This window comes from Dromiciops gliroides, chromosome 6, assembly GCF_019393635.1.
Source record: "Dromiciops gliroides isolate mDroGli1 chromosome 6, mDroGli1.pri, whole genome shotgun sequence".
In the NCBI taxonomy this organism is placed as follows: Eukaryota; Metazoa; Chordata; class Mammalia; order Microbiotheria; family Microbiotheriidae; genus Dromiciops; species Dromiciops gliroides.
In genome coordinates this window covers 79,556,539-79,574,926 of record NC_057866.1, presented here as the reverse complement: position 1 = coordinate 79,574,926, position 18,388 = coordinate 79,556,539, and the positions used below count along the sequence as shown (strand labels likewise).

Here is an 18,388-nt window from a genome sequence, read left to right as displayed (position 1 = left end):
CCCTGGCTCTTGCCACTGTACCACAGTCATTTTTGCTATCACTCTCAGATTTATGCTCTCTTTTCTATTCCCATTTCCACCAGCAGGCCTTCATTATCCCTCATTAGCTGTTGTAATAAGCTATTCACTACTCTCCTCACTTTCTAGTTCCTGCCCTTCTCTGAGCCATAGTTCACATCCCTGCCAAATTAATCTGCCTTCTGTACAGGTCTGATCACGTCACTCTTCTGAAAACTACCAGTGGGCTCCTAACTGCCTAATGAATGCAATGCAGATGCCTTAGGATTCCACTGATGGTATTCCATAATCTGGTGCCACCTGACCTGCCTAGCCTTGCTTCCAACTTCTCCCCTCTCGATTTTCTATGTTCCACCTAAACTGGATTCCTTGTTATTTGTTGTATGTGTCTTGCTTCCCCTGCCTCTGCATCTTTCCTTTTGCTACTCCCTGTATCTTAAAGTTTTTCACTTCCCTATCCATGTCTATTAAATCCTACCCATCTTTCAAGGGTCAGCTCAAAATCCTCCTCCTCTGTGAAGGTTCCCCTGATTTCTCCCATCTCTCCTCCCCCAAACCTGATTGGAAAGATTTCCTTCCTCAAGCCTCAAATAGCCTTTTGCCTTTTTCTTATGCAAAAAGGTGGCATGAGGTAGTAGGTAGAAAGCTGGCCTTAAAGCCAGGAAGAGTTCAAGTCCCACTTCCAACTGATGCTGGCTGGAATTAAGGGATCTGAAAATTAACCCTAACTCCAAGGCAGGTTATTTCACCTCTCAGTGATCTAATAATTGTAGTTAGAATGCACATAGTGCTTTAAGGTTTATAGAGTATTTTAATATGTTATCTCATTTGCATTGGTAGAGGGATTTTCTTCACATGAGAGTTGCTATTATCAAAAAAATCACTGGTTCAGTTTCTATCCTTCTGAACTTGTTTTATTTAGTTTCTAGTTATTTGCATATTTATTATAAAACCCCCAATAAACTCCACCAGAACTACCAGCACCCCACAAGGGCAGGAACTGTGATTTATTTATTTCTGAGACGCATCTAGTACCTGGGAGACTGCTTTGTATACAGTAGGGTCTGTGTGTCTGTGTGTCTGTGTGTCTGTGTGTGTGTGTTTGGGTTTTGTTTTTTTTGGTGAGGCAATTGGGGTTAAGTGACTTGCCCAGGGTCACACAGCTACTAAGTGTCAAGTGTCTGAGGCTGGATTTGAACTCAGGCCCTCCTGAGTCCAGGGTCAGTGCTCTATCCACTGTACCACCTAGCTACCCCTCAGTAGGTTCTTAATAAACATGCAATTTTAATTCTGTCATGTTCTTCTATGTATTTTATTTACTTCTTAACTATAGAGGCAGTATTGTCTAAGTGGTGCTAATATTAAATAAGATTATTGTTACATGTAGGGCCATCTCTTTCTTATTCTGTGAAAAAGTCAATGAGGAAAATGCAATTGGAGAAAGAAATATTCACCTTGCACATGACATATGTAATCTATCTTAGATACATTCTAACACATGAAGAAAAGGTAACCTGGCCAACATTTCAGTGTTCTCACAATGCTTTGTGATAGTTACATTTTAATTTTCTGCTTTTATCCTCTACCATAAAGTACATCTGATGCTTTAAGAAGCATTACTGGAGGGGCAGCTAAGTAGTACAGTAGACGAAGCACTGGCTCTGGGTTCAGGAGAACCTGAGTTCAAATCTGGCCTCAGACACTTGACACTTGCTAGCTGTGTGAACCTAGGCAAGTCACTTAACCCTCATTGCCCCTCAAGAAGAAGAAGCATTGCTGGAATGATTCATTTAAATTTTTTTCCATTTAATTTTTTTTAATTAATAAGCATTTATTGGCTCACCAGTCCAACCCACCATTGGAAAGAAAAATATTAAAATTCTTATAGCAAATCAATGCCCCCCAAATTATTCCAAATTGACCATGTCCAAAGATATACACCTCATTTTGTTAACATGTTAAAAATATACATCTCATTTTGCATCTTAAGCCCTATCACTTCTCTCTCAGGAGGTGAGGTAGCAGGCTTCATAACTTCCTTGGAATGATGGTTGGTCATTACCTTGATCAGAGTTCTTTGTCTTTACAATTATTGTCATTGTTCAAATTATTCTCCTGTGTCTCCTTGTTTTACCCTGCATCAACTCATAGAAGTCTTCTCAGGTTTTTCTAAAACCATCTATTTCATAATTTTTTATGGCACAATAGGATTGCATTATATTCATAGACCGTATTTTGTTCAGATTATCTCCCAATTTATGGGCACCCGCTTGGGGTTTCCAGTTCTTTGCTACCACAGAAAGAGGTATGACAAATACTTTTGAATATATGTCCTTTTTGATATGTTCAAAATTATCTGTATTCAAGAAAAGAAAAAATCACTTGCAGTTACCACAGTAATCAGCAATGATCATGTTGCTACAACAGCCTGGTGAAGAATATGTAGATGGATCATGTGGTAGGTTTTACATGTCAGTGCAAGCAGTTAAAATGGATTTTTGTCATATTAGACAAAGGTTGTCTTTGGTACCTCCTACTTCTCCTCTCTGTGTCATAAGTTCATCAGATCAGATTTAGACTTTGAAAGGACTTTAGACATCATCTAGTATAAGACCCTCATTTTATACTCTAAGACTAGAGAAATTAAGTAACTTTCCCAATTGGGGAAAGGAAGGGGATAGCATCTATATAAAACAATGACTATGTGCCAGGGACTGTGCTAAGCACTTTACAGATATTGTCTCATTTGATCTGCACAACAACCCTAAGAGGTAGGTGCTATTCCTATCCCCTTTTTTATACTTTAGACAAACAGAGGTTAAGTGTCTTGACTAAGGTAATACAGCTGGTAAGTGACTGAGACCAGATTTGAACTCATCTTTCTGACAGCAGGCCCAGAACTATCCATTGCATCACTTAACTATCCCTATATTCACATAGGTAGTAAATGACAAGGCAGAATTTGAATCTAGCTCCTCTGACTTCAGAACTGGTATGCTTTCCACTGCAGCACTCTATCTCCTTTTATTCCATTTCCTCTATCCCTTCTCTCAAATACCTAGTGCCCTGTATTTTCCTGGGGCATTATTGTCAGAGAGAAAAGTAATTTGACAAAACAGTTATACTAGAGCATCAGTGAATTCCTCTGCTAACATCCTTCGGTGCCATATCTTGGTATGGAGCTTGATCCTGAGTTTTTTAAGGTCTTGCCAGCAAAACACAAACTCTGGCAAATCCAACAGTGATATGTTTCCACTATGTATCTGACTCTGACTCCTGTTCCTGTTTTATAAAGAACCAACTTAGCCAAGTGCCTAGAGAATCATCCCTTGAAGGTTGACTCCAAGATAGTTAATCTATTGACTACAGAAACTTGCAAAGACAGTATGATAACTTACAGTGGGGTTGCCATTTTTATTGGTAGAGGGACCTACCCTGATTAATTAAAGAACAGATGCTTGAAGTATTTGTGTAAATTAATTAATTAATTGCTATCCTATCCTAGGCATATGTGTGATTTTTAAAAAATTTTTACAACATTTTTATTTATAGTTTTAGGTTCCAATTTTTATCCCTCCTTCCTTCCCTCCCCTAACTTAAGGTGGTGAGCAATCAGATATAGGTTATACATGTATGATTTTGTAAAACATTACCATATTAGTCATTTTGTATAAGTAAACTTGAATAAAATAAAAGAATGAAAGAAAATGAAAAATAGCCAGCTTCAGTCTGTGTTCCATCAATATCAGTTCTTTCTTTGGAGGTGGATATGTTTCATCAATAGTCCTTAGGGATTGTCTTGGATCATTGGATTGTTGAGAATAGTTAACACTTTCATAGTTCATCAAACATTATTGCTGTCTCTGTACACAATGTTCTCTTGGTTCTGCTCACTTCACTATACATCAGTTCATACAAGTCTTTCCAGGCCTTTCTGAAATCATCCTGCTTGTCATTTCTTATAGCATAATAATATTCCATCACCATCATATACCACAGCTTGTTTAGCCATTCCCCAATTGATGGGCATTCCTTTGATTTCCAATTCTTAGCCACCACAAAAAGAGCTGCTATAAATATTTTGTACAAATAGGTCTTTTTCTCTTTTGGGGGATGTCTTTGGGATTGCTAGGTTTATACTTAGCAGGAGTATTGCTAGATCAAAGGGTATGCTATAGCTCTTTGGGCATAGTTCCAAATTGCTCTCCAGAATGGTTGGATCTTTTCACAACTCCACCAACAGTGGATTAATGTCCCAGCTTTCCCACATCTCCTCCAACATCCAATATTTTCTGGTTTTGTTATATTTGCCACTCTGATAGGTATGAGGTGATACCTTAGAGTTGTTTTAATTTGTATTTCTCTGATCAATAGTGATCTAGAGCATTTTATATGATTATAGATAGCTTTGTTTCTTTGATGTCTTGTGATTTATAAAGAAAGATATTAATAGTTATACAAATGGATTTAATCTCTAATAGTGATATTTCAAGCACTGTGCCTTGTATCAGAGAGATAATATGCACAAGGGACCTTTTTGGCTTCCCCCAAATTATATCATATATTTGCAAGCCTTACCTAATACCTAATAAATACCTAAGAACCCTTGCCACTTAACTGAAAACAGTTAGTTCTTAGAGAATGACTGAGAGTTGGAATAATAAAAGAAAGAGAAGTGTCAAGACATCTCTCTTAATAACTGCCTTTCTCTCATTCCAGCTCAGTTTTCCCCCTTAGCACCTCCAAAATAGCCAGGCTTCCCATTTGCCTACATTCCAACAGGAAGCATCTCAGTAACAACAAAGCATTGCTTCTATTATCCAGGTCCTTTCTACTGCTGATATCTCACATCCAAATCCTTCTGCTTATTTGCTCCTGAATGTTTTCCTATGATTCACTTCCAACTTCCTTTCTGGCTCTACCTTCTTGAATTGTCTTTGATTTCTATCTACCTCATCTCTGTCTCATTGCTCACTATTTCTGTATGCTTGACGCCGACCTATCTGGTTCTAACTGATGACCTTACTCTCACTTTCACAAGCTTTAAAGTAACTTAAATTCTTTGGGCCTTAGTTTCCTCACCTGTAAAATGCAGGTATTGACCTAAATGACCTTTCAGATGTAGATTTGTGACCCTATGATCTCTTAATAACCTTATGTATGCCTCCATTCTGGACAATTCACCTGGTTGCAGATTGTAGGCCCTACCACAGATCCAGCCTAGTTCCAGGCCTATCTCTTACCCCATACTCTCAACTTTGTCTCAAGATCTCATGGTCTCAGCTCCTCATACTTGGCCCTTATAGTCCTAATGATAACAATTCTAAATGCTTGGTTGTTATGTGGAACATTGTGGCCAGAGGCTGGCATGTGAGATTGAATGACCTGCCATGTTACCCACATCAGCCATGCATACCATGCCCTGCTAACATATTGATGTCTACTTAGATATCATTTCAATACTGGATAATCAGGGCTATAAGTCAGCTGCAATGAAATGTTTTTAAATTCCTAACACCTTCACTGCCTGGAAGAAATAAGACAAAATTCATTAGTGTTGCTAGATGCATTTCTAGTCCCAAAGAAATTAACCCTTGAAAGCAAATGACTGTTAGCTTCCTAACTCCTACCTTAATCACTACTGATTTAGTCTAGTCATCACCCAAATGAGTTGTAGTCACCAAAGAGTGATTGCTTTCTTGCTTGATAGCTAGAACTGCTCAAGAAGAGCACTTCATAGCTTTAAATTTCTAATCTCTTACTTAATAAGTTACACCGCTTTTTACATGGAAATCTACATTAGATTTATATTTGAAGGACAGTATGTATCTATTCCTTTTAATTGACTCTCCTACTATATAAACTGTGACTATACTTTGACCCTTGATTTCACTCCCTTTAGCTGCTGCAGCCTTTTCCTCTAAGGTTCTGAAATAGCTAAAAGAAAGAATAAATAAGCAGAAGCACAGGTGTAAAACATTAGCAATAGGCATTTAATAATAGAAACAATGATCTGTATGGATCTTGTCTATTATTGTTCAGTCATGCCCAACTCTTCGTGACCCCACAGACCATAGCACTCCAATACTGTTCATGGGGCTTTCTTGACAAAGATACTGGAATGGTTTTGCCATTTCCTTCTCCAGGGGATTAAGGCAAACAGAGGTTCAGTGACTTGCCCAGCGTCCCACAGCTAATAAGTGTCTAAGGCCATATTTGAACTCAGGAAGATGGGTCTTCTTGACTCCAGACCCAGAGTTCAATCCACTAAGCCACCTGGCTACCTCATTGAGTTTTGTCTGTACCTAATTCAAATGCATGTACCTAATTCAACTGGACCATGTCCTTGAGGAGAGTCCTTGAGGAAGGGACTATTTTTGCCTCTTTCATGCACAGATACATACATATATACACACATACACACATATGTAAACACATACATACATTCATCCCTAGCCCTTAGGATATTGTGGGACATAGAATTTAAGCACTTAATAAATGTTTATTAGTTTATCAGTTGGTTGAATGAATGAATGAATTATACCAGAGATACCAAGTCTTGATTTACTAGCAGCAGAAATTAACAAACCTTAGAAACTAAAACTTGATATCTATTTAAAGTCATGTTCCAAGTGAAACAAATATCCTAAAAAGTACACATTTCCCCTTTAGCCCCTCTGTTTCCATCTTGTTCTGACTCTTCAGGGAGTAGCTATCAAATGTTAAGTAGGTTCTCATAAACACAGAGTTCTTCATTACTAACAGCTGTTCTATATTTCTATGATTAAAGGACTATTTTAGGGCCAACTGTTCAGTGTTCGTTAAAAAGATGTTTTAGAATCCCATAGAATTTGAGATTAATTAGAGGAAATGGCAAATTTATTTCAAGGGGAAGTTTTCAAAACTTTTCAGGTCTTGGAGGGACTAGCATAGGAGACTTAAAAAGTGGCATGAGGGGAATTTGTAATTCACACATAATGTTTCTAACTCGCACCAACAAAAAGAATAACTTGGGTATAAGATATGTCTCCCTATAATGAAAGAGTATAAGGGGATTTTAGGAAACTGTTCCAAAGGAAAAGTAAGACCAGCCTGAGGCAAGATTGTCAAGGTAAAGGTTATCTTTGGCTTGATCCACCTTTCAGTTATTCTCTCTTTAGAGCCTCTTTTCCACAGTTGCCACTATGTTGCCAGAACAGGGCTGACTGGCCATGAAAAGCCAAGACCAGGAGTCCAGCTACTAAGGAGAAAACTGGAAGATACTGCAGTTATAAGCAAACAAAAAATCAGATCAAGACCAGGGAAATCAACTCAAGCTGTTCCAAGTAGGCAGAGTCCAAGGACTTAGGAAGAACAGTGTAGGCATCCTCTGTTCCTAGGTTGGAATCTCTTTACACTCTGATGTGGGTGGCTCAATTAGAGCAAAATGAACATAGAAGCCTAAGTATGAATCCTGCTTCTGATACTGGCAGGGGTTACACTAAGTCATGGACATGGAAATTATATTGGACCCTTTCTCTATGCCCTGGTATCTGAGTCTGCCCCATCCTCAATTAGGGATCTTTTCTACCGTTCTTTTCTCTCTCTCTCTCTCTCTCTCTCTCTCTCTCTCTCTCTCTCTCTCATTACTAAATTCATCTGTTCTGTGTCTCAGGACCAATTCTCCAGATTACTAAACTGTCAACTAGCTTGATAATTAATCTGTACTAATGAGAAAGAGGAATCAAAGTACATTTTAACAATGGCCTTCTGGAAAGTGTGTCTCTGCCCCCCTTTATCTAATCCATTAATTATTCTAATGCCCTGGTAACATAGAAACTTTCCAGAATCCTAGAGTTATATTGTATAGGCTGTTCTCTCAGATGGGGCAGCTAGGTACACAGTGGATAGAGCAATGGGCTTGGAATCAGGAAGACTCATCTTCATGAATTCAAGTGTCACCTCACACACTTACTAACTTTGTGACTATGGGCAAGTCACTTAACCTGTTTACCTCAGTTTCCTCATATGAGCTGGAGAAGGAAATGGTAAACCACTTCAGTATCTTTGCCAAGAAAACCCTAAATTGGGTTACAGAGAGTCAGACATGACTGAAGCTATTCAACAACAACAAAATTCTCTCAGATCTAGTTAGGCATTTCATTCCATCAGCATATTTCTTTTGTTTCGTTTTGTTTTTTGAGGGGAAATGAGGGTTAAGTCACTTGCCCAGGGTCACACAACTAGTGTCAAGTGTCTGAGGCCAGATTTGAACTCAGGTCCTCCTGAATCCTGGGCCAGTGCTTTATCCACTTCACCACTAGCTGCCCCCCATCAGAATACTTCTTTCCGCAAATGAAGACTGGCTACTTCTCTATAACTTATTATACCTTAGAGTGTTGACTGGAGTCACAGAAAGGTTAAGGGACTTGCCCATAGTCACACGGCTGGTATGTGTCAGAGACAGGACTTGAACCCAAGTCTTCCTAACTTCAAGGTCAGCCCTCTATCATCTGTTATGATTCTTTATTAAGCACATAGTAGGTGCTTAATAAATACTTGTCAAGTGATTGCTTGCTTGCTTGATAGCTAGAACTGCTCAAGAAGAGAACTTCATAGCTTTAAATTTCTAATCTCTTACTTAATAAGTTACACCACTTTTTACATGGAAATCTACATTAGATTTATATTTGAAGGACAGTATGTATCTATTCCTTTTAATTGACTCTCCTAAAAGCCTGTCATTACCTATAAGTTTATGCATGTCTTTGAATGGAAATATATTAATGCAAAAAATTGAATGTTCTTTTTACCTCACATACTTTGGTATTAGTAATGCTGTGCATTCATTTCATGTCTTTTTGGCCCTGTCAACTATATTTGGTGAATATGATACTTTATATAAATGTGAAATCATTCCCTTACTAAAATTTTGGCAAATAGATTTTTTCCCAAGGGCAGGAAAAACAGAGTAGTGTTTGGATCACACATCTGACTAGCAATGTAGTGGCGTAATTGACAATAATTTTTTTAAATTATATTAGATGTTATAGTGTTTGCAGCTGTTAAAGAAACACCATTTGGTTAAGCACTACCAAAACAAAGATCACATCATTTTGTGACTAACAGTTCTGAAGACTGATGGTCCAGAGAGAGTCTCAAAGTCAGGAAGATTTGTGTTCAACTCCTGCCTCTGACACATACTGGCTTGTGACTCTGGGCAAGTCACTTAACCTCTTGGTGTCCCAGATAACTCTCTAATAGACTATAAGTTATTTAAAAAGGGGGGCATCCCCCATTGAAGAGAGTTTCTTCTCTGGGAGTTCCATGAATGCAGCTAGGTGGTATAGGGGATTGTCAGTTAACCTCTCAGTGTCCCAGGTAACTCTCTATTAGGCTATAAGTTATATACAAAGGGGGCCAGCCCCCATTGGAGAGAGTTTCTTCTCTGGGAGTTCCATGAATGCAGCTATAGGTGACATAGAGGATTGTCACTTAACGTCTATTCACCTCAGTCCCCTCATCTGTAAAATGGTATAATAATAGCATGTACCTCACAGGGCTGTTGTGAGGATCCAATGACATAGTAAACTGTATATGAGTGTTATTTATTATTACTAAATCAGTGAAATCACAGGTCCCATCCAAAAACAAAAGGTAAAGGTTAGGAGATTATTACATTTTGTATAACATGGGGGTTATGTGGATAATATGTCTTAGACAATAAATAGCCATCACATTTCATAGATACAGACTGTACAGAGATATGGACTCTAACACCTTCCTATTACAAAAGAGGAAACTATGTTAGAGTCAAGACAACCTAATTCCTGTTCCATGTTTTTTTGATTCTACTGCTCATTTTTATTTGGAATCCAGCTTCCCAATACCTGTATATATCCATGGGGGTAGGGGTAGAAGGCATGCTTCCTTTATGAATTAGACTTAAAAAGTGGGTTTTGTAGGCTTCTGGGTCACACAGGCAACAAAATGGAGGACACTTGCTCTGATCCCCACTTTCTCTCAAACCTCTCCAAAACAGAAATTATGTACCAAAGATAAAGCAACTTCAGATGACTCCATTGTCTAGGATACCTAGAATCCAAAAGAAGGTTAAAAAACCATGGATGGATGCCTATTGACCCTGAACTCACTCAGGACTTCTCCCCCACCTCTCATGCTACCAGAATTGAGGCTGCACTTGCAGACTCAAATGCACAACACAAGTTTACCCCCGAAAAAATCTACTCTTAAACCCTGGTCTACTCTCCTTTCTAGTGCCATGGAGAGTCCAGTTCCAGGTTGCAGAAGTTTAGTTGAGCCACAGCTGCCAGCTTGGCCATAACTCTTCAGGTGCAAAAACCTGCTAAGGGCTGCAACCGTGTAGAACAGTTCTACAAAGCTCTAATCTGCTAGTGCGAGGGAAAGTCGTGCTGGACAGGTAGTGCTAGGCCAAAGAACTAAGAAACAAAGGGAGTAGGACAGATTACCAAGACAGAAGACTCTGTGTGTGTGTGTGTGTGTGTGTGTGTGTGTGTGTGTGTGTGTTGGGGGAGAAGCAGAGGGTGGTGTGATGTCAACCTGTGATGTCATTGGTCCTCTGCGAAAATGAACAATAAAATCTCATTCATTTGTTCACTCATTCATTCCTTAGAGGATCAATTGAGATAAAGGCTTGGCAAACCTTAAGGTACTATGCAAATGTTAGTTATTATTATATTGAGGATTTGCAAAATGGAAACAATGATAATTTTCCTGCCTTCTTTCACTGGGTTGTTATAAGGATCAAGTGATATAATATTACATAAAATTACTTTTCAAATTGAAAAGCAAAATATAAGTGTTAATTATTATTATTAATTTGAAAAAGGAATTTCAATTTTCACCTAATAATTTAAGATCACTGTATTTCTATATCTCCAGAACAGTGACTGGAATGCAGTAGGCATTTATTAAATGCTTGTTAACGTGACTACCTCAAAATTCAAGTTCTAAAAGTTATTCTTACATTTTTGTTATAGATTTACCTCCTATTCCTTCCACTTCAAGAACAGGCTTCGCAGAATTTTCCATGAGGGAAAGAATGAGGAAAAAATTAAAGGCTGCAAGGGTGAGGATACATTAATAATTTGCTCAATGCTGATTGCAATTCCATAGCTCTTCTCTAGCTCATTTGCTTAATGCTGCATTCATTTGAATATATTGGATTTATCCTTTGTGTTGCAAATGTTAATGTGGTATTTTAGGTTGGCATGGATGATTATTACCCACAAGAAGAATTTTATCTAATTTTCTAAACAATTAATTTGATTCTCATTTTCCTCTTAAGAGTGAAAACCCTGACTATTTTTTACTGATTAATATCAACTGAGACCTGAGTGACAGAATCACTTTCTGTATTACTGACATGACACAGCTAATGATTTCCTTTTTGACTTTTTTTTTTAGTCCAAAGCAGAAAATGCTTTGCTGCAGGAAATCCCTAGCCCAAGACCCAGGCACTTTGTAAATCACAGAGAAGAAGAAGAAGTGACTGGATTTGATGAAGAGGTAAGAAATGTAGCAGGCTTTAAAATCCTTTGTTGTCATGAATAGACAAAGAAATATAATATTATCGTTTCATTAAAAGTCCCTGTAACTGTGATATGAAAAGATGTCTAATGATTTTTCAAATTTAATTTTGTGGTTCTCCATTCAGATAAACCTAAATATGAGCCAATAGGAAGCCAACAGGCTCTGGTTTCTTTTTAAAATAATGTATTTTTGAAACCCTATTGAAATGCTCTAAGATTTAGAATAGGAAACAGCTTAAAATCATATAGGCCAACTCCATTTTACAGATGCAGAAACTGATGCCCAGAGAAAGATATCAATCAGTCAGCACTTGTTAAGTGCCTACTATGTACTTGATACCAGGAAACAAAAATGGAAAAGTAAGACAGGGTGCTCCCTCAAGGAGCCTACATCATATTGGAGAGACAAAGTATTTTCACAGATACCTTAGTATGGGATGCATACAAAATAAATAAAAGATGATTTTGGACACCAATGCTTACAGCTTCCAGAATCGCAAAAGGTCTCTTGAAGAAGTGGCACTTAAAGAAAGCTAGGAGGTGGGAGAAGCAGAGATGGTGAGGGAGAACATTTCTGGCATGGACAATAATGTGTACAAAGCCTGGTATCAGGAGATGGACTGTCAGTCAATGGGCCAGTTTGGCTGGAGCCTAGAGAGCATGCAGCGTGCACCAGGTCAAAGATAAGATATCATTAAAACATAATCCTACACAGGGCTATAAAGTCAATGACCCCCATTTTTGCTCTAATTCTATTACAATCAATTCAAGAAATCTTCATTAAGTACCTGTTATCAAAGAATACTTTGAAAGGCATGGAAAGAAATAAAAATGGGTAAGTTACAGTACCAAGTATGCCTCAAGCTCCTCACAATCTAGTAGGGGAAGATAAGGCTGAGACACTTGCTTCAAAATTTCAAAGACCTATAATTTAGTTGTTGTGGGCACTGCCTCCAGAAACACAGGGAGTCACTAGTATAGGATAGATAGATAGATAGATAGATAGATAGATAGATAGATAGATAGATAGATAGATAGATAGATATGAATACAAAATATATTATGCCAAGTGCACAAGAGGAAAATGGATAGTGTGCCATGATAGTAACTAAAAGGGAAGGGTTACTGCTAGCCAGCTGCCTTGGTGAAAACTTCAGAGAGATATGATTCAAGGATGAGTAGGATTTCAATTGGCTGGGCTATTGGGCATGAGCATTTCAGGGGTAGAGAGTGGAGTAAATAAAACCCTAAGACATGTCCTGGTTGACTGGACCATAAAGCATGTAAGGAGAATTGGTTAGAAATAAGCTAGAAATTAGATTGGAGCCAGATTGTAAAAGAATTTAAATAGCAAGAGGTAGTATTCCCAAGGCAATGGAGAGAGCATTGAAGATTTGTGAGCAATGGAGTGACATCATCAGACCAGTTATAGAATTAGGAAGGCTTGATATAGAAGCGTATTATACATCAGGAAATAAATCTAGGATATGGGGTCAGCTAGGTGTGTAGTGGGTAAAGCACTGCCCTTGGATTCAGGTAGGACCTGAGTTCAAATCCAGCCTCAGACACTTGACACTTGTTGTCCCTGGGCAATTCACTTAACTCTCATTTGCCCCTCCCAAAAATATAATAAAATAATAAATAATCAATCATTATACAAGAATCTGGACCACTAGGTGTTGAAAATCTGGAGCCACAGTAACTCATTAAGCTGTTCACTAAAGAATGCTGGGCATCATAAAAAGGAGTGTCATCAGAGATGATACCACTAACTTTGAAGTGTCAAAGTAAGAAATATAATCATAACTAAAAACATTTAGCTTCCATATGAGTTGAAAGCAAAATTTCTGGGCCAATGAGGGGACAGTGGTAGCTAATAGCAATGGAGCTAATAGCAATGCTTGCTATATGGATGAAAGATAAATTGGGAGGGGGGAGTACCCACATAGGAGCTGGAGTAGTAAGCATATTTTTAACCAAATGGTATGCTGTTCTGAACGATGAGAACATATAAATGTAAGCAATTCTTGTGCAAATGATCTATGATTATAACTAAAGCATGATTATTGTATTGTGTCCAGTCAGATTAATATTTGATACATGATTGCTGATGTTCATATCTTATATTCAATCATAAGATTATGTTTATTATGTTAATTCTGTAGTGGGGGAGGTGAGTACTTCCTCTCGTGCGGAAATGACAAGCATAAGCAATAAAATATCACTTGTGTTGCTTCTTGTGCCTGGGGATCTTCGGCTAGCCCTGAACAGCAGGGGACTGAAAAGGAGAGGTAGGTTTTAGGAGGTCATTTGGGTGTAAGAGAGAATGACCTGAGAGCATCTCTTTAAAACTTCCTGTGTGCTTGATCCCATTTTAAATCATAAGATGTTGATACTGGATTTAGCACTACTTTTACAGGACCCTTCTGAGGATCAAATGAGATCATATATGTAAATAATTTTGCAGACCTTAATGAATAGCACTCATATAGTGCAAGGACTCTGGGGATAAAAATAGAAAAGTAAGACTCCTAACATTCTAAAGGGTTTTAGGAAAGACCTTTACAACCAGACTCTACCCTATTTTCCAACCTTATTATTTTGTTCTTCTACTTCCAGGAAGGTTGTACGGTTCTAGGGAGAAAATAGATGAAAAATACTTTGCAAATCTTAAAGTGCTAATATAAATACCAGTTACTATTATTATTCATATTATTAGACTATACTCACTAGACCTCTGGTGATGATTCCATTCCCTGAGCTTTCAATTGCACTACTACAATGTTTATAAAACAATTCTCATCAAAATGGTCTCCTTTGGGGAAGCTAGGTGGTGCAGGGGCAGCTAGGTGGTACAGTGGATAGAGCACCAGCCCTGGATTCAGGAGTACCTGAGTTCAAATCCAGCCTCAGACACTTAACACTTACTAGCTGTGTGACCCTGGGCAAGTCACTTAACCCCTATTGCCTCACCCTCCCCCCAAAAAAAAAAACCTCATATACCTGCTGTAAGCACCAGCTTCTACATGAAGCCTTTCCTTATCTCAACTGTTTGCTCCCTTTCTTGCTAAAACACCATCTATTTATTCTTGTGCTTATTATACACATGTATATATATATATATATATATTTCTTTATTTATGTTTATATATGTAGATATTGTCTACCCTGACAAAATATAAAATTCTTGAAAGAAAAGATTTTTTTTCATTTTTGTCTTTGTAACCAGTGTCTGGCATGTGATATTCAGTCGTGTCTGACTCTTTTTGACTCCTGTGGACCATTAGCAAGCCAATATTTTCCATGGAGTTTTCATAGCAAAGGTACTAGAATGGTTTGCTATTTCCTTCTCTTGTGGATGAAAGCAAAAAGAGGTTAAGTGACTTGCCCTGGGTAGCTAATAAGTGTCTGGGGCCAAATACTAACTCAGGTCTTCCCAACTCCAGGCCCAGGGTTCTCTCCATTGAGACATCTAGCTGCCCCCTGGCACATGGTAGGCATTTAATAAATGTTATTTAATGTATGGGCTATCCACAGAATTGTTAAGACTTAAGAGTTGGAAGGGACTCTACAAATCACTTGCTCTGTCTCCCCAGAAGAGGGGGCTAAAGTCTAGAAAGGAGAATAGCTATGCTCATCAGGCTCCCACAGATAGCAGCAAAGGCAAGATTCAAATCCTTTTACTACAAATCCAGTGGATTTTTTATATTCTACCATGCCTCTACATTCCCTTTCTGCACATCCCTGACTCTTTCCATATAAGAGTCTTCTGAACACATCATATTCAGCTAAGAGTACTGAGTAGTGCTTGAAAAACATTCAGTCAGAAATATTGATTGGGGCAGCTAGGTGGCGAAGTGGATAAAGCACCAGCCCTGGATTCAGGAGGCCCTGAGTTCAAATCTGAACTCAAGACACTTGACACTTACTAGCTGTGTGACCCTGGGCAAGTCACTTAACCCTCATTGCCCTGCCAAAACAAACAAAACAAAACAAAACAAAACAAAACAGAAAATACTGATTAATCATTATTGTGTACTAGATACTAGACTAAGACTGGGGATATAAAGGCAAAAAACAAAACAAAACAATAGTCCCTGCCCTAAAGGAATTCACATTCTATTAGGTGAGTCAATAATCAATAAGTTACATGCAAGATATTCTATGCTGAGTAGATGGGAGATAATCTCAGGGGGGAAGGCTTTAGCATTTAGGAGAAGGTTGGGGAAGGCGGGGGCAGGCAAGAGACCAAGAAAGGCCTTGTGCAGAAGCTGGGAACACTTGGAAGAAGCCAGAAAATCAAAGGGACAGTGATGAGAGGAGAACATTCAAGGGCCTGGAAAATAGCCAGTAAGAATGGAGTATTATATATGTGGGGCAGCCAGGTGGTGCAGTGGGTAGAGTACAGGGCCTGGAGTCAGGAAGACTCATCTTCCTGAGTTCAAATCTAGCCTCAGACACTTACTAGCTGTGTGCCCCTGGACAAGTCACTTAACCATGTTTGCCTCATTTTCCTCATCTGTAAAATGAGCTGGAGAAGGAAATGGCAAAACACTCCAGTGTCTTTGCCAAGAAAACCCTAAATGGGGTCAGGAAGAGTCAGACATAGCTAAAAATGATTGAATAACAACTTTATGACATCAGTAGGAAAATTCAAAATGGGAGAGGGATTGGGGGAGAGAGAATAACAAGAATTCTGCTTTGGATACCTTGAGTTTGAGATGTCTACTAGAATCCAGTTCGAGAGGTCTAAAGAGCTGTTGCTAATGAGCCTCAGTAGAGACACAAGCTAGATGATCATTGAACTTATGGCAGTAGATGAGATCTGAGTGAGATAAAACAGAATGAGAAGAAAGCCCAAGACAGACCATTTAGGGGGATATCCATGATTAATAGGCAGAACATAGATGAAAAACAGACAAAAGAAACTGAGGCAGGGACAGCTAGGTGGCGCAGTGGATAAAGCATGGGCCCTGGATTCAGGAGGACTCAAGTTCAAATTTGACCTCAGACACTTGACACTTACTAGCTGTGTGAACCTGGGCAAGTCACTTAACCTTCATTGCCCCGCAAAGAGAGAGAGAGAGAGAGAGACAGACAGACAGACAGAGACAGAGACAGGGACAGAGACAGACAGAGACAGAGAGATAGAGAGACATAGACTGAAGCCTTCTTAGAGAGATAGGAGGAGTAGGAGGAAAGACCTAGGAGAAACCTAGGAAGAAGAGATGATCCAGAGAAAGGAGTAAGAGAAGAGTTTCAAATGCTGCAGAGAGGTCACTGAGGATCAGAATTAGGAAAGGCCATATTTCATCACTTAACCTTCCTTTTCATTTGTGTATTTTATTACTGCATCCATTCCTTATGGAATTACAATAACCAATAACCCTTTTCAAGGGTTCATCTCTCCTTCCCTAGTACATTTTCAGTATCCCCAGCTTAAGATTTCTTTTCAGAACAACAAGAATCTGTGTGGGGATTTCACCACTCTTCCATATTGTAACCTCCATCCCCACACCCACATTGCCTTACCAGCTAATCTTCATGCATAGCAGTAGCTAAAATGATTTATCATTTCAGGGTCCAGACTTAAGGTGATAAGACAATTGAAATTTAGCTCAGCTGTACTCTGATGAGAGACTACAATTCGTAGGCAAAAGTTTATACTTTTTTTCCTCCACATTTACAGGATCTGACAGATTAGCTGACATAGCCTTTAAAAAGTTAGTCACCTCACTTCAGATGAAATGTTGGAAAAAATCTTTAGTATACAGGTATTCATTTAAAGGGCTTATTTTTTTTTCATTTTTCTTTTTTTTTTTTTAAGCAGCCAGGCAAAAGTGTATTAAGGGAGGCCACCAGAGGAAGTTCCCAGAGATCTACAAGAGTCAAGTTTCAAGATTTTGGAAGGAAGACCAAATTCAAAGCACAGGTCAGAATTGGTGTGTTTTCCTTTGATGTTATTTTTTTCTTCTTTAGGAGAGGATAGGAGGACAATGAAATGATTAACCAGTTTCCAAATTTGACATTCCATTCATCCCTATGCATTGTTCTCTTCCTCACATGAGGCTCAAGGGAAAAGAAATATTTTATGGAAGAATAGGCTGTACTGTAAAAATACATTGGATTCCTAAAGGTTAATAAAAAGTTAGTATCTTGCCTGTATATACTAGAAACCAAAAAATAACCCAAACAACCAAGAATGCAGTTGGCCTTTACAAAATTGAATGTGTAAGAAGTTATATCTTACTATTAATTAAATAGAATTACTCTAGCATTTACCTATGAAAATTTACCTTGGCATTTTGAAAATCACTGCTAAAATGATCAGGTCTCATGGCTACAAATAAAATATTTGTGTGATTTAGAAAAAGCTTTTTATGGTTCATGAAAAGTGAACTAATCAAAATTTGACCTATAAAGAAACACCTCGAGGCAATAAATCCCATTCATTAAAGTTCATTGTCTATAGTCCACTAACTTTTTGAGATACCAATCTTGTGTGGTGACTGGAATGTTATTGCTATTGCTTACAGAAAAATTGCTTTTAGTCAGTTGTTTATACTGAGGTTATTTAAATTTAAATCATCTAAAAATACTATTGCCTCCCTGTGTAGGTTCCCCCTGGATTCCCAACTGCAGAAGAAGCCTACAACTTCTTTACTTTCAATTTTGATCCTGAACCAGAAAAGGATGAAACAAAAGACAAAAAAAGAGAGGAATCTAATCAGGAGGTGGAAGAAGGGGAGGAAGAGGAAGAGCAACCAGCTCATGAAGAACAAGTAGGAAAAATGGTACAAAAATCACAATAATGACAG

At 38.3% G+C, this 18,388-nt stretch overlaps 1 protein-coding gene across 1 annotated transcript in view; it reads left to right on the top strand.

Moving 5' to 3' along the window:
* The window catches only part of CC2D2A (coiled-coil and C2 domain containing 2A), a 139,702-nt gene that overhangs the window by 15,237 nt on the left and 106,077 nt on the right, over positions 1-18,388 (top strand). Inside the window, exons 6-9 of the mRNA XM_043969640.1 lie at positions 11,019-11,107; positions 11,446-11,547; positions 17,398-17,502; positions 18,188-18,364. Of these exons, the coding sequence (XP_043825575.1) occupies positions 11,019-11,107; positions 11,446-11,547; positions 17,398-17,502; positions 18,188-18,364 (473 nt within the window). The remainder of the gene's footprint in view (positions 1-11,018; positions 11,108-11,445; positions 11,548-17,397; positions 17,503-18,187; positions 18,365-18,388) is intronic.